Raw genomic sequence first — 25,432 nt, 5'->3', positions numbered from 1 at the left:
AGAGGTGAGGTATGTGGCACTAACACATTTAATCAACAAAGCTGCCGAGGAAAGGAGTGGTGTCCCCCCCCAAGGGACTATATATACCTTGTCTGATAGCACACAGATAGTAAACAACAGAATGGATAAAGAGGGGAACATTAACTTCTATAAGGAAATATGTTAGGGTTTAGAAACACGATAAAATGGTCTAAAGCCAGTGTTTAAAGGAGCCCGCTAAAAATGAAATTTAAATAAAAAATTTCCAATAGCAAGGTAAATTTGAGATCCCATCCTGAAGATATAGAGAAATTAATGACTGATCTCTCGTATCTGCCCAAGATTATCTATCTATCTATCTATCTATCTATCTATCTATCTATCTATCTATCTATCTATCTATCTATCATCTATCATCTCTCTGTAATCTAGCTAGTTAAGCTCTTAAGAAAATGGTTATTTAAAAAGTTAAGTTTTTTGTGCATAATCTGGGCTATAAATTGAGGTTCTTCTTACTTAAATCTTGTCAAGATCAAAAGAATCCCATGGGATCCCTGGGAGGGCTTTTTATTTGGCTTAAGAGGCAAGCCCAATGCTATAACACCCACAGTGTCAGCATTGAACAGATGATGGAAGGAGGCTAGCCTCGTGTCACAATAGACAGGACAGAGGATAATATGTCTGTGGACTGGGTCACATGAAGAAAGGGCTTCATGGGGTGGGCACGCAAGGTAATTTTAAAATTTGCAAAGCCATCCTAGGGTGGTTCCAATAATACGAAGTATCCCTGCCCCACTGTCACTCACTGAAGAGCTGAGCTTCGAAGGGAATTTTTTATTTAAAACTCAGGAATGTTAATTATCATGTGCTCGTGAACATTCTAGTTTCTAAATTTAGATCTCTCCCATTAAATAAAATCTTCATAGAATTTCTTGGTTACCTAACCGCTAAGTTACGGGCTAACCTGACGTTTCTTCTGTCATTATGGGATTTGCTCTGTCTACTGAAATAACTACAAAACAGTTTAAAAGGATGGGGATGAGAGGAAAACATAAGTGTTGTCTCTTGTTTACTCTGGGAGCCATGGTTCTTCAGTTCGCTAAAACTGTAGCCTAATTTTCTGAAAGTTTTTATTTTAACAATTTCAATCCTTATAGAAACAAAGATCATTAAAAAACTTCAGTTAAAGAGCCAATTCAAAGAGGACATAGGCGTGACTTCTTCCTCACGTAACAAGGAGCAGTTCCCACTGTTTATTGGAAGGACTGAAGAAATCCACCTTTAGTGTGAGAATAGCAATATTTAATTTTCCACCCGAATAAATGGTCCTCTATGTTAAAAAGTTGATACTGCCACAAAGACAAAAAATTCACAAGAGCATTCCTATGATTTCTGATGTGTTCCAGGCGCGTGGATAAAAGGACCATGTCGTGGTTTTGAACATCAATTTTGTGATAAATGCTCAAAATTGGATGCTTGAAAGAAAAAAAGTAATTTCTCCATCCTAAACCAGCTTGGCGTTCACTTTCGATTTCAGTGGAATCATTTAGGTGTAGATGAAAAGAAACCAAGTATTTTAAGCAAACTGAAAAAATATCTGGGCTCTCCGCACAGGAAGGAGCTACATTCTTCTAGCTGCCATATCCAAAATTCCTCCGGACAAACCTGCAGGCTGGGACGGAGCCTCCGCCGGACAGCGGAGGATTTGAGAGAACAGATGATTTCCATCTGCCGACCCCTCCTTGTCCCTCCTCATCCCGCCCGGGATTCAGGAGCTACACGTAAAGTATTAAAGTACGATGGCTAAGAATTTCCCTTCTCTCGAATAGGCTTTCAAACCAGCCTAGCTGTCTTCCTGCATAAGCACAGGAAGAATCAGAGAATCAGACCAACCCATACTTCAAGTCACAAAAGCACTTGGTAGGGGAAACTCCGTCAATGTCTCCTCCTAACTTCTCTACGCTATCACTGCAGTTACTGCTTAGGCCTTGAAGAGCCCATGGCCTCTCACATCCTCTGCACGCCTTTTCAACGCCAACGTGTGGCCCTTTTGATTCATTTCCATGCTGTCCATTCAGTTTCCAAAAAGGAATTCGGAATGGCTTAGAGTAAAATGTGTATCCCGTCTCACAGTCTCTCTTCATGGTGGTGAGAAATACTCTTGAATACTTTAAGCATTAGATATGAGTACACTGCCATGGCACGAGTTGCTTGACTTCCAGGCTTTATTTGAACAAAAGTTAAGAGTGTACGTGAATGTGACTATAATCCCCAATTCTATAGCTGTGGTTAATAACAGCGCGAATACCCACTGAACTCAGAACTCTCTTTCTTTGTGTATCATCAGAAGCTTTGAAAAGAGAGAGTTTAGGGCCTCGGTTTTATAAAAGAGTTTTATTAAGATATAACTTATATGCCCTAGAATTTACCCACGGAAATTCTACATTTTAAGAGCATTTACACTCACAGTGGTTTTAAGACCATTTGCATTGTTCTTTAGCTAACATTTCGTTCTCCTACCACCATGTCTTCTCTGCCCTTAGCAGTCACATTAAATGCACACAGCTTTGCCTCTCTGGCCATTCCCTATGAAGGACATCGAACACAATGTGGCCATTTTGTGACTGGCGCTTTCCACTTGGCATGCGTTCAAATCTTACCTGTGTTTTTAGCATGCATCCTCCCTTGTGGTCAAATAATTTTATGTTTCCAGAGATCACTTGGGACCATCGGGCCATTATAGACTGCTTCACTTACCAACACATACACGTCCATCCACACCCACAGCCAGGCCAGGAGGACAGTCACAGCGGAAGGACCCTTCGTTGTTGATGCAGTGCCCGTTCATGCAGATGCCCGGGGTCTGGCACTCGTCCACGTCTGCCCAGGGGGGACAGAAGCTGGTCCGTTACTGAGTCACAGACTTTGCCTGCTGAACCGCTCTAGCCTTCCAGCCTTTCAACTGAGTAACTTGTAGAAGGTTTTATATAAGTGCAAACTGGCATCTATAACAATACAGTCCTATCAAGTGCTTTTGTAGAAGTCAACCTTCTAAGATCTGCTTTATGTATTGAAGGAGGAAAAAAAACAGTCTCATGACATCTACTATCTCTGATAGCCTTTGATACTACTAATAATATCTAACTCAAATTAAGCGAAGTAAGTCTCTACAAATCTATGGTCGACTTTTGCAATGTTTTTCACAGGGAGGCGGATTCTGCTTTGGCACCAGCTTGAACATTTCATACCAACGACAAAGAGCTGAGGTAGACCTTGGCTTCCAGTCCACTTGTATTTATCAAACGCCGCCCAACACTAAGGAGGTTTCTGAGCAGCAGAGGCCCACCTCAGACACGGAAGTGAGAAGACACAGCTTGGGACACTGGTAGTAAAGAAAGCTGATGAAGAGTGATTTCCAGGACGGATGAATGGGTACATGTTGGCATCTTAAACAGGCATTAAACTTTCCTAAGAAACTCTCAAGTGACGTCCCAGACTGTCGTGCAATCCTGGATGGTACAGGGCAATGCTAGGCACCTATCCTGTTAAACCTATCTCAGCCAATTGACTTTGAGGTATCAATCCTAAGCCATATCCAGTCCACTCCACTTTGTATTCCTCTCCTTTGCAAAGTCAAAAGCTAACTGTTATACATAAACTTTGCACCACTTTGTATCCCTACTGTCCCTGCAATGTTAATGAAGTCATAGGGCATGGTAACGAGTCTCATTTTATTCAGTTAGACCGATGGAATTGAAGGCAGAAAAGTTGATTTCCTCTAAGGAAGGAAAGGGAAATAAAAATAAAAGCTTGCTTCCAAGACAAAACCCACAAAGACATGTTCCATGTTACAAAGCTCTGCTTGTGAGCATGGACGTCATAGAGTGTCCTGGATTTCCAGGGGGGGGTCTCTATTTATTAAAATTATCACTAGAGTTGGGTCTCCACAACTGCTTCATAAACAAAATAGCTAATGAAAACATTCAAATTATGTCTCTACTTAATGAAACTAAGATAATAGATTCATGATATGTTTCCAAAGAAATTGCAGATCAGCTTTACGGAAAATACGAGATACTGTGCCCATAAAAATGACCTTAGAAAAATCCAGTCCTGGGAATATATAAAAATGAAAAGTTTGCAAGGGCATTTGATTACTCTTGTTCATTTAGCCAACAAGTAGGAAGACATTGTTTTTGAATTGTCTCCTTCAGACTTAATTGAATCACTCTGCCAGGCCCTTAATTTTTCCAATACTATTATTACTTTGCAAAGACACCATTTTCTCTCCTCGTCTTTTCAGTTCACAGTGTATTTTTCCATAGGAAGCTTTAGACATCTGTCTTATTCCTCGCAGGAGCTATGAATAAGATGATATTGAAATAAAGAATATACTCTCACATGATCCCAGGGCTGTGTGTGAGTCACAGTGACTTGCTCACCTCAAAGCTCTACGTACCTGTGCAGTAGCGGCCATTTGGAGCCAGGACAAAGCCTGGCTTGCACACGCACTTGAAGCTGCCATCTTCATTGATACACATCCCATTCAAGCACATGTTGGTTGTTGTACATTCATCGTGGTCTGTGGCAGAAGACACAGTGACTTTGAGCCCTGGCCTTAAGATGCCTCTCCTTCCATAGTCTACAGTCAAACCTGCCTGTCAGAATCCTGTCCTTGCGGGCACTATCTCGCTCTTTAAAATTATTTAGCTTTGAGATTATAATATATCATTTCTCCCTCCTCTTCCCACTCTCCCTTCCCTTCCATGTTCCCTTCCTTGCTCCCTTCAAATCCTTTGCCTCTTTCCCCATTCACTGTTGATGTTCCTAGACACATACATACAGCCGGTTCAATCTGCACGATGCTGTGTATCTGTATGTGTTTCTTGGGCTGACTGCCCGTTCCTTTCACTTTTAAAAATAAGGTTGTCTAGTGCTTGAACGTAAGTCATGCGGAGGCTTCAAGGACCTTCGGTATAATGAATGAAAAGGCAAGGAATACATCTTAAAACCAGGTAAGCATCCGTGGTCTTTTAACACCCAATGGGTGTTCAGTTTACAATGGAATTAAAACCCAGTGAACCTCACTGCAGGTAGGGTGATCTGCTCTTCCCTTAGTGAGTGTTTGACGTCTATTCTTCAGCTAAGCATGCCAAGCTATCAAGAGATTCAGTTACCACAGAATTTCCCCAAATTTAGAAGGAGGGCGCCCCTTCTCTATATTGCCAGTGTTGTGACTGTGGCATTTAAAGTTCAGCACATTGCTAAAGAATAACTGCTATGTATACTGAAATGTGCACCACACAGGAGAAATGCAGGACATCACCAATTATGTGGTGTTGTAGCATTCGCGGCTCATTAATTCCATCACTTTACCTTTCCAGTCATGCCATGTGCTTTCATATTCTATTTACCTAGGTAACGTGACCCACTTTCTTTCACGCACGAGGTGTGGAAGCCTTTGTAGACATCATATATGTGGCCCTAAATAAAATGCACATCTTCTAAAAATCCTTTCCAAGGGAAAAGAAAGTCCATACCAACACAGTTTTTTCCGTCTGTGGTTAACTCAAAGCCAGCATTGCAAATGCACTGGAAGCTTCCATCTGTGTTCACGCATCGGCCATTTTTACACAGGACTCCATTCTGGATGCACTCATCAATGTCTGACAAGATTAAAGAGAGCCAAACAGTCTTTGTCATGCTCGTTGGAGAAAGCAGTAAGATCATGCACGCAATTTGAAATACTCACTGCTGTTTTACATGTGTAGGATCGTGCTCAGTCCTCAGCAAAATCCTCACCTCTCACTAGCTTCTCTTTTTGGGTAGAAAGCGTAAGCGGATGGTAGGTGAAGGGGGAAAGACCGAGAAAGGAACATGCGTGCAGTTAGCCTGAGAGCGGGTAGGAGGGGGCCGGATCACTGAGGCAGCGGTTTTTGGCAGAGTGGACAAAGGCCTTAAAAGTCAGAACCCAGTGCTGGGTCAGGGAAGGAAACTGGAATTTCCGGCTTCAGAGCAATATGAGGACAACGGGGGAGGAAGTCCATCCAGGCACCTAACTGTGCGAGGATGAGCAGGAAATGAAAGGCACTCGAACTTGTCTGGTAAAGGAATTCTGGGCTGAATCAGCAGTGAGGTAGGGTTTCGGTGATGTCGTGGGTGAAGCAATGAGACTGCGAATTCAGACAAGGAACGATTCAGGGTTGGATTGTGAAAAAAAAGTAGTTGAAAAAGAACTATAAATCTTAAGTTCAGTGGACAGCAGTGCTGATGTCATTTGGAGAAAGGCAGCTGTCGGTATAGGCAAAGAAAGCAGACTAAAGGGTTTTGAAGCCAGATACTGCATTGCCTGGGTTACACACGCACTCGGTGCTTATGCTTTTCTCCAATAGCATCCTCAAACAAAGCCACAGCGTAACAGTGCTTAAGTAATCCGCGTCTGTCTCATTTTAATAAGTTTCCTTTAACTTCAACAGCCTGGCCCACTCTAGCTCACAGACCGGGTTTCCGAGCAGAGCCCCTGCCTTACCGATACATGCTTGCTTCGTAGGAGTCCTCTGGAATCCAGCGTGACATTTACAGTAATAGGATCCAGGTGTGTTAACACAATCTCCATGACTGCAGGGGTTTGACGTACATTCATCGACATCTGCGAGCAGCAAAAGAAACCATTACAGACGTCGCTCAATTTGTAGAAATGTTTGTTTAAAGTGCATTCGGCCTCCCAAACTTGAGAGAAGGCCGGGCCGTGGTAACAGTCTAAATAGCAGAGTATTTATAAATGAATGAAAATTCCTTTCCTCAAATACACACAGAGTCCAATTTGGAGATTTACAAAAATAATGCTTATTGGAGAGTCCTAGTGAATTTGCTTTAATCAGGAAATAATGGTTTTTTTTTTTTTTTCAACTGGAATGATGCCCAGTGATTAAAGGTGCAGGCCTCGAAAAATAACAACTGTGAGTTCCAACAGACAGGAACACTCAGCGGCCACGGCAATCTAGGCAAGTTAATAGCCTAAGGCCTTGGACAATATCATGAGAACAATGGACGGTTTCTAAAGTCACACACACACACACACACTCTCTCTCTCTCTCTCTCTCTCTCTCTCTCTCTCTCTCTCTCCACGTGGTCAATACTGTTACTTTTAAATAAAGGAACTGATGGACTAGGGAATTTCTTTGTTACTTTGTTGCAGGCTCGTTTACACATACGTAACTAGATATTCACCGAGGCTTTATTTTGTAGTAACAATCATAAATATATAGGAAACAAAAACCGATTAGATAGGGATTTCTTTCCCATTAACTTCGGATCTCCTAAGAGTCGTAAAATTGGCACTGAGAGTTTCTTTATCACAGAAAATAAGACTTGGTGCAATTATCATCCGATCTGAAGCATGAGTAAGTAGAAAGTTTTCACGTAAGGTCTCCTAGGGCGCAGTTAAGTGCGAACCCAATACGCTGGGTGTGTAAAACCACAGGCTAGACTGAACAAATCAGACCAGGCTAATCCCAGTGAAATCGCTGTGCCAGTGTACGCTGAACTCCTCCTTTCTTACTAATGCCCACTAAGTAGGATTTTGAATGCTGGCAAGTTAAAACCGCTGCTGTACTGGTTTGCCATCTCAGGTACCTGCAGAAGTCCTTAGCACTTCAATTTTAGTTACACTGGAGAAAAGAACAAAGCAGTCAACCCAGGGGGACCATGGTAATAAACAGATTGCTCCTCTCGCAGATGCTCCTGCCAGAGGGACTGCGCTCTCTCCACCACGGCAGCCTCATTTATATAAACTTTCAGATGGAGTGCAATTAAACCCTCTCTGGTAAAGAGAGGGAAGGCAAAACAAAACCTCAAGGTGAATACAATTAAGACAGCAAAGTCTAACAGGATTAGGTGAGTTTTCAGTTCACCCGGGGCCCTTTCAGCCCCCTCAGACTCACTTACATTGACACTTTTGGTTGATACCATCAATCCTACTGAGCCAAAGGAGTGGAGTGGAATGGGGAAGAGAGAGTTTAGAGCATTAGCGAACAAACACATCAGGTACAATCTGCGCACTTCCCACTATGAAACGGAACCTTCGCTTTGCACTGCTGAAGAATCGCCTTGGTTATCTAGAGGTGCACCACTGAAGCCCAACAGCTAAAAACGACTCATAGGTGTATCCTATTGGAAGCCCAGTGTAAAACTGAGTTGTGATGAAGACTTTAAGAGAGCAAGCACCCAACTCCTCCCTCCAGGTAACCTGTCCAAGGAGCCATGGAAAAATGGAAGAATCACTCAGTGATGGTAGTGTCACTCAGCATGTCTTTCTCTCTTAAGAACCCACCCCCATGGCTTCCTGTTGCCCATGACAACTCTTCCCACCCCCCTGTCATTCACTGGTATCAAAGCTGAATTCTTAGTCTCCTACATTTCAGCTAATGGACTGTATCTGCTCCTTGATTTCTTTACTTCCTCACCGGCAAAATAGTTGAGTTGCTTTAAAATTTGAAGTTCCCTTTAAACTTGGTTTCTTTCTTTCTGTTTGTTTACCAGGATTGGGATATTTAGCTTTCATTTTTATTTATTTTTGATAGTTCTCGGAATCAAATCCTTGGCCTTAAGTATGCAGGCAAGCACTCCACCAATGAGCTCCAGCCCTGGTAGCTGGAGATTTGGTTTTAGAATGGTCGAGCAAGCCAGCAACACTCTCCTGACTCCTGCATTGCATGTCTCTATCTTAAAGGAACGGAGATAAACAACCATTGCAGCCACTATACTTTGGTATTTTTGCTTTCTTTCTACGATTCCATTAAGGACTGAGTAGTGTCAAGTACAATTCATGGGAATCTTAGGCTCCTAAAACAAATGAAAAGAATTGCAGAAATATTTTGATTATTGAAGTTATTAAAATTTCAGACACCATGAGCTTAAAATTTTACCCTTGGAAATTATTATGTATGTAATATATAACTATAAAACGGTTACTTTTCACAGCTCCTTATTACCCAGGGCAGGAGAGGAATGCATTTATTCCCCATTGTCCCATGGTAAATGATATGAAGTAAAAATGATCTTAACAACAGTGTGAATTAGACATGCACTAGGCATTGCAGAATTTCACGTTAAGAGTAGAACAAGAAAAGAAGAGAAATAAAGCGAGGAAATGTAGCCGTTTTCAGACCTTAGGAGTAATTCTTCTACAAGAAATAAGGGTCAGACTCTGTTTTTTCTTTTTGTTGTTTGTTTTGTTTTAATGTTTAACATAGTGATTCCCTTATGCCTTGCAAGCACATAACAGACATTTTCAAACAAAAGTCAGTTTATTACTCCTCAAAACACCGGCACATTTATGTAGGCGTTACTCTTATCTTGAGTCCTAGAGTGAGTTTTTTCTAAAGTAATAACTTGTTCCTCATGAGCACAAAATGGTTAACAGGTGACACAAGAAAGGTATAAAAATACCAAAACCATCTTTTTCTGAATATGGGGTTCAGTATTAAGCTATGGCTGTGTGAACTATAATAGTGTGAAAGAGAATCCTGGTAAGGTTCCATTGCTGAAGGATTGCATGATGAGATGTATCTAAAATGCAACCATGTGTAATTGGGCAAACTGTAGAAGCCCTGGGTTTCCCTCATGTGTTAAGCCATGCAGACAGACAGCCTCATATCACACTAGACAGAGGTAATAGGAGATCGAACAAGAACCCTTCCTTCCTAGGACTTATTCAGGCTCTGCAATGTTAAACTTAAGAAACTCAACTCCAGGGCACCTGGTTGGGTGTGGTCTATGCACCATCATTTGGTGAAGTGAGCAGTAGTCATGCCAATGGCTTCACGGGATGAAGTTCAAGGAGTGGCATCTGTGAAGGGCAATCAACTGGGAGAAACCAAAGCCTTCATTGAGGTCCGTTGGCCTCTGTAGGCGAGAGTCTACGTTTGGACAAATCAACACACCTTTGACTAGTATATAACAGTATGGCTGACTTCTTCAGGACTTCAGACTTGGTAAGCCCATATGGGGAGAAGCATGTGTGTTTCTTCTCTCTAGTGGCTCAGAACTTGAGCAGGGACAGGGAATTCTCTGTAATAACTGGTCTCAGGGTCTGGTCTATGAGCCCCTGGAACTCACTGGGATTTCAGGAACACCATTAAAATGTTTTGGTTTGTTTTCCCTGAGGCTCGAGAGCTGGCTCAATATTTATGAGTACCAGCTGCTTTTCCAGAAGACCCAAGTTCAGTTCTCAGCACCCACATCGCAGCTCACAACTATCTATAACTCCAGTTCCAGGGGATCTGACACCCTCATATAGATATGCAGGCAGAACACCAATGCAATAAAAATAAATGAATCTTTAAAAAAATTTTCTTAATCACTTGATGCTACTGCCTTTTTCACTGTGGGGACATTTTGAAAACAATGGCACAGGACAAAGCAATACTTTGAGCACAGATGCCTGAATATAAATGAAAGCCCCACTACCAAGGTCACAGAGGACAGTAGTGCAAAGAGAAGCCATGTTCAGCAAAGGACTTCATTTGTAACAGTAAAACCTTACCCTAGACCCTGACCTGCAATGTGCTTTCTAAAGTCTCTAACGGAAGCGATGTATGTCACACACCGTTGCTGACTGAAACACCACACCTGTCTCAGAAATGAATTGGTGCGACACTCTTCTGTAAGTCACATTTTATCACAGACTGCAATTTTTACTCAAAGATTAGCTGACATGCAAATTCCAGGTCTCCAAATGTGTGAATTTGTCAGTTTCTTGAAGAAGAAAACCAAGAACCTGTCCCTTTAAGGAAGTAAAAAAGTCTAGTTGACGCTATAGCTAAAATCCAGACTTAAATTGGTAAAAGTAATAAAGAATATTGTCAATTTCCTTAAAGTATAACAGAGTTTCTAGTGAATCTAAAGGTGATATTGTAAGATATTTGTGGTTTGGGTTTTTTGGTTGTGTTCTGTTTTTTGTTTTTGTTTGTTTGCTTGTTGTTTTAAAAACACATCGATATATTTTATTAATTTATTTTTAAAGGTTTATTTATTTATTTACTTATTTAATGTATGTGAATACACTGTTGCTGTTTTCAGATACACCAGCAGAGGGCATCAGATCTCATTACAGATGGTTGTAAGCCACCATGCCGGGTTGCTTGGATTTGAACTCAGGACCTCTGGAAGAGCACTCAGTGCTCTTAACCACTGAGCCATCTCTTGCTCTTGTTTTTTTAAAATAGTGGAATCACTCGTGACACATTGTATCTCTAGTGACAACCAATGCACATTACAAAATTCACTCGATGCACAAAACAGATCAGTTGGCTCTGCACAGCACACAAAGGGTTGCTGACGTTTCCACATTACAGAGAAGCTCTATGCGTTAGCATTCACTGGTCTTGAGTGGGATAGCAGAGAAGATCCACAACTATCTGAAGGCCTTGATGACATCCTGTCCTTTCTCAACTATTTTATTTATAGGGATTTTTATGACTAAAAATTGAGTTTATCACAAGGTCCAGCTAAAACAACTTAGCAAGCTGACTAATACAGAGACAGAGAATACAACTTTTTAGTTTTTTGCTTTATCAGCACACTTTCATTTATTTTAGAACGTGCAATTTTTATGCACTCAGGTGGTACCTCCATTGATATACAATATTTATACTGTTATTTAAATTAGTTTAGATTTTTATTCTTTATTAAATTATGTGTATACGTGTGTGTCTATGTGAATGTATGTCACCTGTGAGTAAGTGCCTGTCAAGTCCTGAATAGGCTCTTAGATCCCCTGGAACTGGAACAACTTGACAAGGTTACAGCCCCTCTGCAAAATCAGGATGTACTCTTTCTTTCTTTCTTTTTTTTTTTGGTTCTTTTTTTTGGAGCTGGGGATCGAACCCAGGGCCTTGCGCTTGCTAGGCAAGCGCTCTGCCACTGAGCTAAATCCCCAACCCCCAGGATGTACTCTTAACTGCTGAGCCAGCTCTCTAGCTCCTGTCATTATATTTAAAAATTTTTTATTTATGGTTATTCTCTCTGTGTGTGCATTGATGTATGCAGATATGTGTAGAGGCCAGAGGTTGACATCCCTGTCTAACAATTATTCTCTTCCTCCTTTTCTTCCTTCTTTTCCTCCCCCTCCTCCTCCTTCTTCTTACTTTAGGGCTAGGATATCTTACTGAATCTGGTCTTCCCTGATTGGGGTAGACCAGTTGGCCAGCAGGTCCCAGGAATCCCTGTGTCTGCTTCCCCATGTCTGGGATTACAGACACACACTTCTCTGCTTCTTATATGTATGTCTGGGGATCTGAAATCTTCACGCTTACACAGTCAACACTTTACCAGCTGAGCTATCCCCCAAGCCCTCTGTGTTTATTAGATGCGGTGCTTCTGTATTTAAGGAGTTAATAGTTGTTGCCTGTGTGGTTGTATTCCTTTAATCTCAGCACTCGGTGGGCGGCAGAGACAGGCAGATCTCTGTGAGTTCAAAGCCATTTGGTCTACATAGTGAGTTCTAGGACATGTAAGGGCTACAAAGAGAGACTTTGTTTTACAAAACCACCAAACCCCTTCCCCAAACCCCCAAAATCCCAATACAAAATAAAACCACTGCAAAAACAAACAAACACACCAACCCAAAACTCACACAGAGGAAGACAGAGAAGGAGGAAGAGGAGGAAGACAGAGGATGAAGTGGAAGTTACTGTTTCCAGTCATGTAGTCAGACCCAGTACTTTTTTAGATGTTAAATGAGCCTGGGACCAAATTATTTAAATATTTATAGTTGGCCATCCATTCTCACCTTGAATGGATCGAATGAATATTGCTTGTGAAATACATTCACTTTAAAATTTTAATTCATATTAAGGATAGGCAAGTCTATAAAGGAAGGAGAGACAGAAATTACGTTTAGAGAAAGAGGAGATGGGGAATTCTTGATGGGATTTAGGTCAACAACCAGTTAAGGGGGGGGTCCCATGATTCAGAGAGTGGCATACACACCAGGAAAACAGCACTGAAATTCATTTTACTTCAAACAACCTTAAAAAGTTCGTATTCAGTCCCATTTGTTTTTATGGTCCAGCGGCTATCTGAAGACTGAGAAGCCTTAAAGAATGTGAACTTACCTATACAATCTCCATTAGCATCCTGCTTGTAGCCCATGTTACATTCGCATCTGTAGCTGGAAACAGTAGGTATGCAACGTCCGTTCAAACACAAGTTGGCGTGGTGCTTACAGATGTCTATTGTCTGGTTGAGAATTGCTACAGAAAAATATAACAAGTCATACTTGTTCATTACAACATGCATTATATACTCGAATTGGATTTTTAGAAGTTTCATAGAAATTAATTAAAATTGTATCAAAAGCCTACATTACTCTGTATCTTATTAAATTATATTTTCAACTGGGAGTGTATATGTAATATATATTACACACACACACACACACACACATATATATATACATACATATGTATATATATATAGTCATTTCATAGTCATTCTCTGTTATCCTCACATTTTTATTAAACTTTAATATGGAAGAGCTTAAAAATAAATACTTGAGGCACATGGCCTCAAGTAGCGTTTGTAAGTCACACATCTGGAAACTTTGATTGCATCGTTTTGAAAAATTTCAGGAATGTTCTCCCATACGTTTGAGCACTTTTTTCTTTTTGGAACTTGCTGAATATTTAGATGTAGCAAATAGGCAGCAGGCCAGAAAGAATAAACAGAGCACTGTGGGACATTATTAAATATTATCATCAAGAGCAGTGCTTTTAAAGAGCGGGCTTAAGTGTCAAGCAAGCGGGCACCAATTCTGCTCCGCAGCCCACGGTTCTCAGTTTCAAGCAATCAGACAACAATGGCAAAACGTGAGGTGGAGAGGCTGTGTGCTTCAGAGGACTGGGAGAGGCACAGAGCGGGGCTTGCTTTCTCTCACTGGAGACATGGCCTTGGAATGTAATCCAAGCAGTGTATGAGTGGAGCAGTGAGACGGGCCAGATGAACTCCACCAAGACCCCAAACATGCTTTGCAGTGATGTCATCGAGATCAGATGTCTTGGACTCACATTTGGATTTTGAAAGATCCTTGGTCACACATACTTTTGTTCCATTTTATCCAAAGGTATGAGGAATAGGTAAAATGCTTTGCTATCACAGTTTCTTAATTTAATATTGGTCCATTTTACACACACACACACACACACACACGTGTCAGCTAATATAATATCACTTAAGGCTGAGAACTCAAGAATCTACAGGAAACCTGATCACTTACTTAGTCCCGTGATGATGGGTCCCTGCCCTCCAGCTCCTACTCCAGCTCCTCCAACACCAGGAGAAAAGCCATTGCCTCCAGGGATGGGCAGGAAACCTGTCCCTCCTGGGCCATAACCATTGCCGTTGCCTCCAGACCCTCCAGGTCTAGAAACTGAACTCCCCGGAATACCGCCCATTGGAAGACCGTCCAGGCACAGTCTACGGTACTCTTCTGTGAGAGAAAGAGTTTGGTGAAACACAAATAGAGTTCTCGCTGCATCATAAATGTAGCTGTCATGGCTCACTTTTAGTTTACTTGTTCTGTACAATATGAATAAGGAGGTTATTATATTATTCAATATTTTCAGTGCTGTATAGTGAGAAGAACAAGGTATGGGTATTTTTGAAATATTTAAAACTTATGGTCCTCATTATTTTAACCAAGTTGCAAAAGACAAAGAGTCCTTTGTATGAACCTATTTTTACTTTACACTCTAAGTATTGCTCATAAAATACCAGACATAACTATGAATGCGAGAAATTTACTTGAGCAGGTGAAAAGCTTTGGGTAACTCATTCTACATGTTTGGTTTACTTGAATTCTCATCAGTATTCTGTCTACCCGCACTTTATGTCTGTTTTATTCATTTTAAGGAATTAGATATTAATATATATTCAGAATAGTGTTCTAAAATGAGTTTCAGTAGTAGAATCTATCCAGGTAGCCTTCAAACCTTTTTTTCAGTTGTATAAGTATAAAAGAAGCAACTACCATATTTTCTTAATTATTTGTGGACTTAGGGCAGTATATTAGAGATCAAACTAGGTAGTATATTATGGCTTCATGATTTTGAGAGAACAAAGAATGTATCTTATTTTTTCCCATAATAAAGATGACGAAAACATCAAGGCATTTGGTTCAGAATCTCTAATTAACTGCACTATTCATGGTACATATAGTAAGAGGGACTCCTCATTCATCCTAAGCAGAGTTTCCCAAAGCAAACTAATTTAGAATACACAGGATATGAGAGGAATTAATTCTCAAGGTCTTGAGAAAGGAAAGAAATTATTGTGAAAGACTGGTGCATTATACGCTGATGGTCATCCCATATAAGCATATGACCTGTCCCCAAGTAGAAGGGCCAAGTGCATCACAGTTATTGACTTTATAATCTCTTTTGGTGCCAAGGAGACAGTGGCCTGCCACTCACCAGAACCTCTGACAGGACAAGCCTCAGGAATAGTCCCGATACCCCAGCAACGGCCGGGCTCGCAGCAGCACTGAGCTTTTGCCATTCTGCCTGGGAGTTCTTGAGCACAGCGGCCATTCACCAGGCCGGAGAAGCATGTGCCAGTTCTCTGATCTGAAGATGTAAAGAAAAAACAGAAGACACAGTGGAATTACCTCCAGGTCTGACAGCAACCATTTTCAATGGTAAGCAAATAAAGGAGAAGTGAATTCCACTGACTTGATCTTTTTTATATCAGTTCATTCCTTTGTCTCTTTAATTCTTACACATCTGATCATTACTTTATTCCTTTATTCAGTAAAGGTTCCTTTGATTAGTGATTCTATGTCCTGTTCCTTGGGTGTGAAAGTGAAAGACATGTAAATCTGAGGCAAACTTGAGCTGACAAGCCAAGGTCTCGAGCTCAAAACACTGGTCTCTACAATCCTATTTGAGCTTGATCAAGATACTTTTTGAAACTGGGGAGTAAGGGAGTAGGGTTGTGCTATACATCTGAGGCTGGTCTAGAGCTACAATGTATCTCAGGCCAGCATCAAACTGGACCCACATGTATTCTGAGGTCTGCCGCTGAGATCTACGTAGCGATTTGCTTTGCAACAATGTGTAACGAAGATGCTGACTTAAAGGTCAATCAGAAGCCGCCTGAGCCACTATGTCTGACCACACACTTAAACCCTGGTAATAACTGCAAAAGCAGCTTGCAAGGGGAAGAAGAGAATGGATTGTAGTCATAGAAAGAATAGGGTCCCATACTTAAGAGGAAAAGAAGGCCGTTATCATAGGAGCCCTAGTGTCATTGGGATTTAAACGCAATGCCATGAGGGTTTGTGGATGGTTTCAATTAGACAAAAGATAGTGACTGACATTCTTAGGATCATGGCTGATGTAAAAGGAGACAGGAAGATGTTCAGGAGACCAATGGCTTTGATTAGAGCAGTAGCAAGGACTATGTTATAAAGAGCACTTCGAAGACAGGCCTAATGGGAAATCACTTACATGCTGGATATAAAAGAATGAGTGTTGGAAATTTCCTGAGTTTCGACTTGGACCTCTAAGATGGCAACGAATAGGAAACAGTGGGCTGAGAGTAGACCAGGCAAGGCTCCTCTGTCACCCATAACACAGCTAGGATGTTGAATACATGAGTTGGAGCCTAGGGGAAGACTTAAGACAGATGCGTGTATCCAGGAGTTGTCAATGCACATACATAATAATCTAAAACTGTAAGGCTGGATGACATTTTTTAAGAACTCAGGGTCGCTAAGGAAGTCCGAATCGAAGCAAGGCGATAACCTGGATGCATCGCTGAGTTTGGCAAAACTGTTGTGGTAAAGCCTTGGTACAATATTTGAAGGATTTGGGGTAGGAAATTAACATGATCAGATTTGAGGCTGATAGAGCGCACCCTGTCAACTAGATTGAGAAAGAATCAGAGTGGCAGAAAACACAGCAAGAAAAAGTGGTAACGGTAACAAAAGGCTCTCGATTCCAAATCACACAGGAATAAAAAATCCAAATCATCGTCAAATGTGATATACAACCACCTTCTTTTAATAAGTGAAAAAGTTATATCCAGTTAGCTTTGTACTATTGTAATGTGAGCAAGCTCCTTTGTCAAACAGATAAACAAACTAACAAGCCCCCAGGGTGATGACAGATGTCCAAGGCATCCCTCAAGCTGACTCTGGAGCCCAGAGCAACTTTGAACTTGAAACTATCCTTCCCCAGCCTCTGAAGTGCTTAGATTATGGATGTAAGCCACCATGCCTTTTTATCTAGAAACACATCTCCATGATCATATGAAGGTACAAAACAATACTCAGGAGCCTCACGCCAGTCACGCCAAAAACAGAGAGATAAGTTTTCTTCAGGGACAAGTTTCCTGATAGTTTATACAGATCTAAATGGTCAGTCCTTAACACAAGTAAATACAATCAACACTAAATAGACTGAGTAAGTCACACACACACACACACACACACACACACACACACACACATATACACTCACAGGTACAGATGCACATGTATTTAGCAATACTAATTAAAGCAAACGTGATCATCAATATGATAAGAGCATGGGAGGAGTTGGAAAGAGGGATAGAAATTGGTGTAAATACAGTACTCATAAAATACTTTTTAAATTAAATTAAAAATTATTGTGAATAACTCCAGTAATAGACACAGCTGACATTCCTGGCTCTAATTACGCAGTCTAACATAAATACATCATTTTCCCAAATGGTCCACAGCGTTCTCAGACGGCCTCCAACCCAGAAGGAAACAGATGAGCTGTCTTGCAGATAGCCAAGGAGATGTGGAAATCGTCCTCTCATTGACAGCAGACACTCGGCTTGCGGGAAAGCACAGTGCAGAACTGGCCACATGCATCACGCTTAAAGCCATGGGAGACACTAAAACTCTCAGGAGCTGAGCTTGAACAGTCTGTAGATGTGCGTAACTTCCCTGGTCGATTTCTACTGTGAAGTGAGTCATGGGAACACATTTAAAAACATTCGTTCTGGGAGCCAAAGGATCGTATTCTTAGCTCCAGTTGATTGCTGTGCTTCTCAGGAACAAGATGTCAATTAAGATAAGGAAGTCCTGAACTCTCAAGAATTATCCCCCAAATTATAGCGTCCAATCCATGCTACAGGGGAGCGTGACATGTGACATGCGGCAAGGCTTCTGCACTAAGGAGGTTGTAGCAGCCTTGAGTCAAGAGACCTAGATTTACTTCCATAACTGCATTTAATACTTCTTACTCATAGATCAGAGCTGGTGGGAAAACGAAATAAAACAATAGGTTTCGTCGTTGTCGTTATCGTCGTTGTTGTTGTGTTGTTTTGTTTTGTTGTTTTGCCACCCAACTGGTAGACTCTCTACTGGGAACGTCCCTCTCAATGAAATTACCCTGAAAACTATGACAATGTATGAATAAAAATCCCTCTGCCAGGCACATGTGGAGAGAGGTACTGGTGGGGGAGGCTTGTGTGTACACATCCTTGTCAATGTTGCTCTAACAAAGATAGGAAATGCGGCAAAAAGATTGAGAGATGTGAAGATGAAAGGGAACGAGGGATCATCTAATAAGAGGTCTGGAAGAGGGCAGACAGAATAACAGGCAATGCTCTACAGATGCAAACCTTCCAGAAATTTCTAGCAATGTCATAAGCTTAGGCCTAAGAAATCCACAGTAAATCTAAAGTGAGAGAAGAAAGAGCAAATCCAAACTACATAAAATAATACTTACAGAGGTCTGTGGTAAAAGCTTTAAATAAACCTAGCCCCACAGTAGAATGATAACAGCTCTTTCAGTAACCGACAGTAACAGCAGAATTAATTCTGTAGGTGAGGAGAAATCTCAACACCAAACGATCCCATCTCCTCTCACAGGCATATCCAGAGTCTACCAGCCACAAACGAGAGAGCTCGTTTCTTTTCAAACGTGTACCGAAGGTTTCGAAAAACTATGTGTTTGCTCTGCCAGCAGCAAACACCAGAGACTTCTCCGACCAAACTGAACGTAATGAAGTTGGCTATCGAGAGCAAAGGAAACCAAGAAAACTCTGCCCACTTCAGCACATTGCATGGGTTCAGGCACAGCATTCCACTTGGAATATGGCCATGCATATAAGATGTGAATGTAAAAGCCCAAGACAGCAGGTTTATCAGGAAGCCGTTCTATGTGGGCCCTGCCCTTTAGTAAATCTGCTGGGATACTGCCACGTTCAACACAGGAGAAGGTTCTGATGACTCGGTGCTGCCCTAACATTGTGCACATCTTTCACTTTTTATCTGTATTTATTGGATATTTTATGTATTTACATTCCAAATGTTATCCTCTTTCCCAGTTCCCCCTCCCATACCCCTTCCCCCTGCTTCTGTTGAAGATGCTTCCCCTCCTACCCACCCACTCCCACTTCAACACCCTGGCATTCCCCTACACTGGGGAAACGAGCCTTCACAGGACCAAGGGCTTCTCCTCCCATTGATACTCCAACAAGGCCATCCTCTTACATAGGCAGCTGGATCCATGGGTCCCTGCATGTGTACTCTTTGGTTGGTGGTTAGTCCCCAGGAGTTCTGGGGCGGGGGGCTCTCGTTGGTTGATATTGTTGTTCTTCCTGTGGGGTTGCAAACCCCTTCAGGAGGAAATACAGGGACAAAGAGTGGAGCAGAGACTGAAGGAAAGGCCATCCAGAGACAGCCCCACCTGGGGATCCATCCCATATGCAGCCACCAAACCCAGTCAGTATTGCTGATGCCATGAAGTGCTTGCTGACAGGAACCTGACACGGATGTCTCCTGAGAGGCTCTGCTAGAGCTTTACTGATACAGATGAGGATGCTTGGGCTAACCATTGGACTGAGCATGGGGACCCCAATGGAGGAGTTAGAGAAAGGACTGCAGGAGCTTCAGTCTTTTTGTTTTATTGCCAACTGTGGGGTTGTGCGCTGGGGGCTCCCCACAGAGATCTCTGAGCTGGCCAGGTGCTCAGGTTCAGGAGAAGGGAAGAGAACTCTGGCAGGGAGGAGAAAACCTTCACCACCTCTGCTGCTCCTTTCTGCTGCCACTTTGGTTGCTTGAGCCAGGGTGAGGTGGGGGGTGAGTGGGGGCAGCAGGGGACTGGCTAGCTAACATAGGGGAGCTTCTGGTGGTGATTTCGGGAGAGCAGATCTCTTCCCCAAGTGGTGGTGTTACAACTCTTATGTCAGAAGCTCTCAGACGATGGAATAATTCCAGCACCCATTTAATCCTTCTGAACACGATTCTTAAATACAGTGTGTGGATGGATCAGTGTCTGACAGCAGGTACTTCCCATTGGTTTGGCCTGAGAGCTTGGGAAGACCTCATCTACATATTCAGGGGCGTGGTCCTGCTTCTATGAGACTGATCTGTCTGGAGCCTATGTGACCTTTGGTCACATCCTCACCTGTGGAGGAGGGGCTTGGGGCATTGTCCTAAGAGACTGATCTGTCTCAAACCTTCCTACTGGGATCTGTGGGGGGCTGCAGCTACGTGAGAAGGCCCCGATCTCCTGGGGTACTGGGAATGTGCCTGCTGTCCCTTTTAGGGTCCCTGGGGATTCGACCCAGGAATCAGGATACCTTTCACAGCCTGATGTCCTCCAGCCAACCAATTGCTCGCTCACTTTTTTCCCAACCAAGCTCTGCTCAGTGTCTCCATCTGGAGTCCTCTCCGCATCCAGGGGCTCACGGGATTCTCTTGTCCGGCAACTCCTGCTCCTCCCACAGATCCGGCTCTTGTGCGTTTATCGAGATCTTCATCAATTCATCTCTTGAGAATTTTCTTTCCAAGGATTTGCTTGCTTGTTTGTTTTTGTTTTTTAATTTGTGCGTGTGCATGCATGCGCATGTGTGTATGCATGTATCTCTGTGTGGACACATGTGTGTAAAGGGAAACATTTTCAAGAGTGTAGACATATGAATAGAAGCCCAAAATTGATGACTGAAGTCTTCGTCAATTGCTCCACCACTTCATTTACTGAGCAGAGTTTCTTACTGACCCCGGAAATAGCTACTTCCGGCCAGTCTGCTCAGGGATCTCCTGTTTCTGCCCCGCCTGTCTGGCCTCTGTGTGGGTTGCGGGAGCTAATCTCTGCCCTCAAGCTTGCCGAGCAGGTACATAATTCATTCAGCCTTCTCTCCAACACTCCCTTTAAAAAACTTCATTCTAACTGTCAACGTTTAAAACACTTTTGTTTGTTATTATTCTGTACATGTGGTGGTCAAAGACACCTGTGTGGAGTTGGTTCTCTCCTTCCACCTTTCTGTGGAATCTGGGGCTCAAAACCCAGACCATGAGGCTTGTACAAGCACTTTACGGTCAGGCTCTCTCGCTAGACTTAGCGTTCTGTTCTGCTTTGCTTAATGGTACACATTTCATAGAAAGAGTATGTAGGAGTGAGTTACTTCCTCAAACTTACTTATGTGTGCATGCATGCGTGCGCACATGTGCGTGCACACGCACACAGACACAGACACACACACACACACACACACACACACACACACACACACACACACACACCTCCCCCTGCCACACACACACACACATGTTCGCACACAATTCACATTACAGTTTTGGGGTTGTAACCTCAGACTTTTTCAGGTGGGACTGTGCAATGGGACACGGAAGGCTGGAGGAAAAGGCATCAGAATGTCTCGACATTGCTTTCTGCAAGAATTTCTAAATGTTTAATCTCTTTTCCGAACCTTGTTTTGCCCCTGGCTGGCAGTAGCCTGTCCCCATTAGTTAAGGGCTTCTGCTAGCTCTGAGAGCACTGAGAGTCAGCCCCCTTCCCCTGCATCCGGCTTGCTCTCTGTGGCTTAAATATTCATTACTCATTACTGCTTGTGCCAGTCATTCTTCAGGGCCTGTATTAAATTGTAGAAATTAGGTATTAATAGTGCCCAAGGGGAGCGAATTCCAAAATGACATAAGGCTCGTTAAATAACGCTATTAAAATGCTTTTAAAGAAAAGACTATTAGTGACACTTCGGCTCCTTTTAAATGTGGCATATGTTAGTTTCTAAGTTAAAGATTTTTTTCCTGGATTTTTTTTAAAAAAAGAAATTTGATCAACACACTAGGTAAAATTATGTTAGGATTTGTCTCCCTAATTTAGCATTAAATGAAATGGGAAGGCTCTGCTATTTGAAGATTAAATGCCTCTGTCCCATGAAATGCTTCTCTTGCCCACAAGAAAGGATCAGGCTCCCCGGTATTTTATGACGTGGTTTAGACTCAGTGTACCTACTTTGATGATTTTCTTATGATTCTGTGGGGAGAAATAGGACAAGGAAGCAAGCCAGAGTCAAACTCTCCGAAAGAAGTTCATATAGTGTGCCGTCTCATACTAGAGAAAACTCGGAGGTTATCTAACTCAGTGGCGTGCCCAGTGTGAGCTCACAAAACAAACACCAGAGGGGCAGTCATATATTCATGACATGATTCGATCACAAATAAATTCAATCCGAGAAAATAAACTCTTTGATTTTTTTTAAAACCCAAAGACTTCTTACACATTAGAATGCTGTATTTGTTTTTCTTCTCACACATGCAAAGACATGCTTATTCAAAATATAATATGAATATCTTGAAAATTAAGCTGTTAAACTTAATTTCAGCACTGGCTTTCTATTTCCTGGGGGGAGTCACTTTCCAGTTTCCTATTTTGGGGTGATCTCCCTCTGTCCCCTGGGGATGCTTCCTCTGAGATGAAGGGGATTGTTGAAGGCCCAGGACTCAGCTTCAGGAATCAATGTATGGCATACATATGCAGGACCCTAACTCAGTCCCATGTCATCTTGTCTATCAGGAGGCCAAAGGACACAAAGCTGTCATTAACCAAGCGGGACTCCTATATCTGATAGCACCTCATTCACCCCTCTGGTGGTTTTCCCATGCATTCAAATGCATCCACTCAGCAGGAAATGCATATGATGTATATGAAACATGGAGTCTAAGGTGCACAAGGCTGATTAACCCCAAAGGCGGGTTGGCTGGGAAAGCACAAGTACTTGAGAGAGGACAAAAGACCCTGAGCTACGGGGGTATGTGGATAGTGTAGGAGGGGCTCAACTGTTTTGTCCAAGAAGACAATTGAGATTAGGTAAGGGTAGCTATTAAAAATAACTCCCAATTTGAAAGAATGAGTGAGCTTTAATGAGTATGGAAAGGAGAAACCATGATAATTCAGGCAGAGGAGTTTGTAGGCAAGCAAGATGATGCCATCACATTTAGCAATGAGAGACTGTAAGATTCGAGACATTTACAGACAAACTCAGAAACAAGCTGGGCCGGATTCTTAAAAGCCCTGGGGCCCAGGAAAGAGTTAGATGTGGTATTTTGTATATGCTTGGCCCAGGGAGTGGCATTAGTAGGAGGTGTGACCTTGTTGGAGTAGGTGTAGCCATGTTGGAGTGGGTGTGGCCTTGTTGGAGTAGGTGTGTCACTATGGGTACAGCTTTAAGACCCTCATCCTAGCTTCCTGGAAGTCAATATTCTGCTAGCAGCCTTCTGATGAAGATGTAGAACTCTCAGTTCCTCCTGCACCATGCCTGCCTGGATGCTGCCATGTTGCCACCACGATAATGAACTGAACCTCTGAACCTCTGAGCCAGCCCCAATTAAATGTTGTCCTTTATAAGACTTGCCTTGGTCATGGTGTCTGTTCACAGAAGTAAAACCCTAACTAAGACATTGAGAGAAACAAAATTTTAATTCAGTGGTAAACAAATAAGAAAAAAATCACTGGACCATGAAACTATTCTAGATGACACTAGATGACTTTCTCTAATTCCTCATACATGAATCTTGAGGGCTGCTATAGACATGGTACATATTTCTCCATCTCTTTGTAGCCATCCAAAGCTTTGTCAGCTCAGTTTTGGAACTGACCAGGCTGAACGCCCAAGGGGAGAAATGTAAAGGTAGATAACTTTACCAGGATTGTACATCAAAGCGCTCACAAGACGGAAGCCTAAGTAAGGTGTGTTGTCGGATGGATAACCTACATCCTGTCTGCAAAGCACAGAGCTTTATCTCTCTAAACAGAGCAGACCATGTAAGTCTACTTGGCTTTCATTTGAATAGACTTGAAACACAAAATCAGGGGTGCCCATTCCTTCTTTGTAATACGCATTTTTATCAGAATAAGGTTTAAGTAAATAAATGCTGAGTTCATGATTCATAGCAAGAGAGGAACCTTAAGTTCCTATAGTCCAGCTCCCCAACAGATTTTACACCTTTCTTGTGCTCTGTGTCTGCAATGCTGGGCAGTAATTACATCTTGGGCAAGTCTTTCTTTCTTTCAAAAAATGATCTTGACAACATAAAACTAAGCCAGATGGCTCCTGAAAGCTAAGACTTTACTACGAACAGTATCTGGTCTATCAATCCCTCCGTGATGATAAATACTATTAAGGCCTTAGAACAACCCTTTCATCCACTCGCCCAGTGGTTTTATAATCATTACCATCCTCATACCTGTTGGGCTCTTCTGTCATTATAAAGAAGCCACATATTGTAACTTCAAAACACAAGGCTTACCAATGCACCGGGAGCCATCTGTTGAGGTAACAAAGCCACGTGGACAGAGACAAAAATAGCTTCCCACGGTGTTGGAACAGTCGCCTGTCTCACAGATTCCAGGAACCACGCTGCACTCGTCGATGTCTAATCAAGGGAAGATAATTGAGAAAGGCCTTCATTAAACAAAAGGATTTCAGGAGAGCACTCACGGTTGATTAGGTGGATCATATAACCCTGGAGATAGTCTTCCTTCAGGCCCTGAGGAATTTCCCGCACATATCTATGGGAACTGAGTTGAGAGCAACCTCTCAGGGTAGCAAAACAGGGCCAACTAAAGCAAAACTCTATATAGCCCTTTCCGCTCAAATGCAACTTAAATTGCAAATAAGTAAAGATGTCAAAGTTTTAGTTTCTAATCTACACCAACGAGGGAATTATCCTACCCGGGCCCTTCAGAAAACACGTATACAATTACCTCTTAAATATGGAATAATTAAATACAAACGCATAGCTAATTTTTACAATAATCATTGGAACCAACAAACGCTATCAGATCATTATTATTTTTTCCTATTTGGCTGTAGGACGTGCTTTCGGTAGGTGCACGTGAATGTGGGTATATTTGACATTCTGGGAATAACTTCAATTTGAAACAATATAGAACTATGGCAGAGGAAAAACCCGAGAGGCACGGAGAAGGGTCCACTTTTCCTACTGAGGTTCTCCGTGCTTATCTACTCGGCTTAATTCTGGGAATGGACTGTTTCCTATCACAGGAACAAAAGTCTGTTTTTTCTTAAATTATCCCCAAAGATGGGGAAACCTGAGCATTTCTGCAAGTTTTCCCGTAGAAATCCTGTGAGTGGAGAGAGGTGGAAAGTC

General features: G+C 42.2%; 1 protein-coding gene across 1 annotated transcript in view; it reads right to left on the bottom strand.

Annotated features, from left to right (window-relative positions):
• Positions 1-25,432, bottom strand: part of Fbn2 (fibrillin 2) — a 207,062-nt gene that overhangs the window by 89,950 nt on the left and 91,680 nt on the right. Inside the window, 8 exon segments of the mRNA XM_032885839.1 lie at positions 2,737-2,859; positions 4,439-4,561; positions 5,520-5,645; positions 6,509-6,628; positions 13,098-13,235; positions 14,258-14,470; positions 15,453-15,605; positions 24,569-24,694. Of these exon segments, the coding sequence (XP_032741730.1) occupies positions 2,737-2,859; positions 4,439-4,561; positions 5,520-5,645; positions 6,509-6,628; positions 13,098-13,235; positions 14,258-14,470; positions 15,453-15,605; positions 24,569-24,694 (1,122 nt within the window).

Source organism: Rattus rattus, chromosome 15, assembly GCF_011064425.1.
Source record: "Rattus rattus isolate New Zealand chromosome 15, Rrattus_CSIRO_v1, whole genome shotgun sequence".
Taxonomy (NCBI): Eukaryota; Metazoa; Chordata; class Mammalia; order Rodentia; family Muridae; genus Rattus; species Rattus rattus.
The sequence above is the reverse complement of the archived record's forward strand: the minus strand, read 5'-3'. Positions and strand labels throughout refer to the sequence as shown.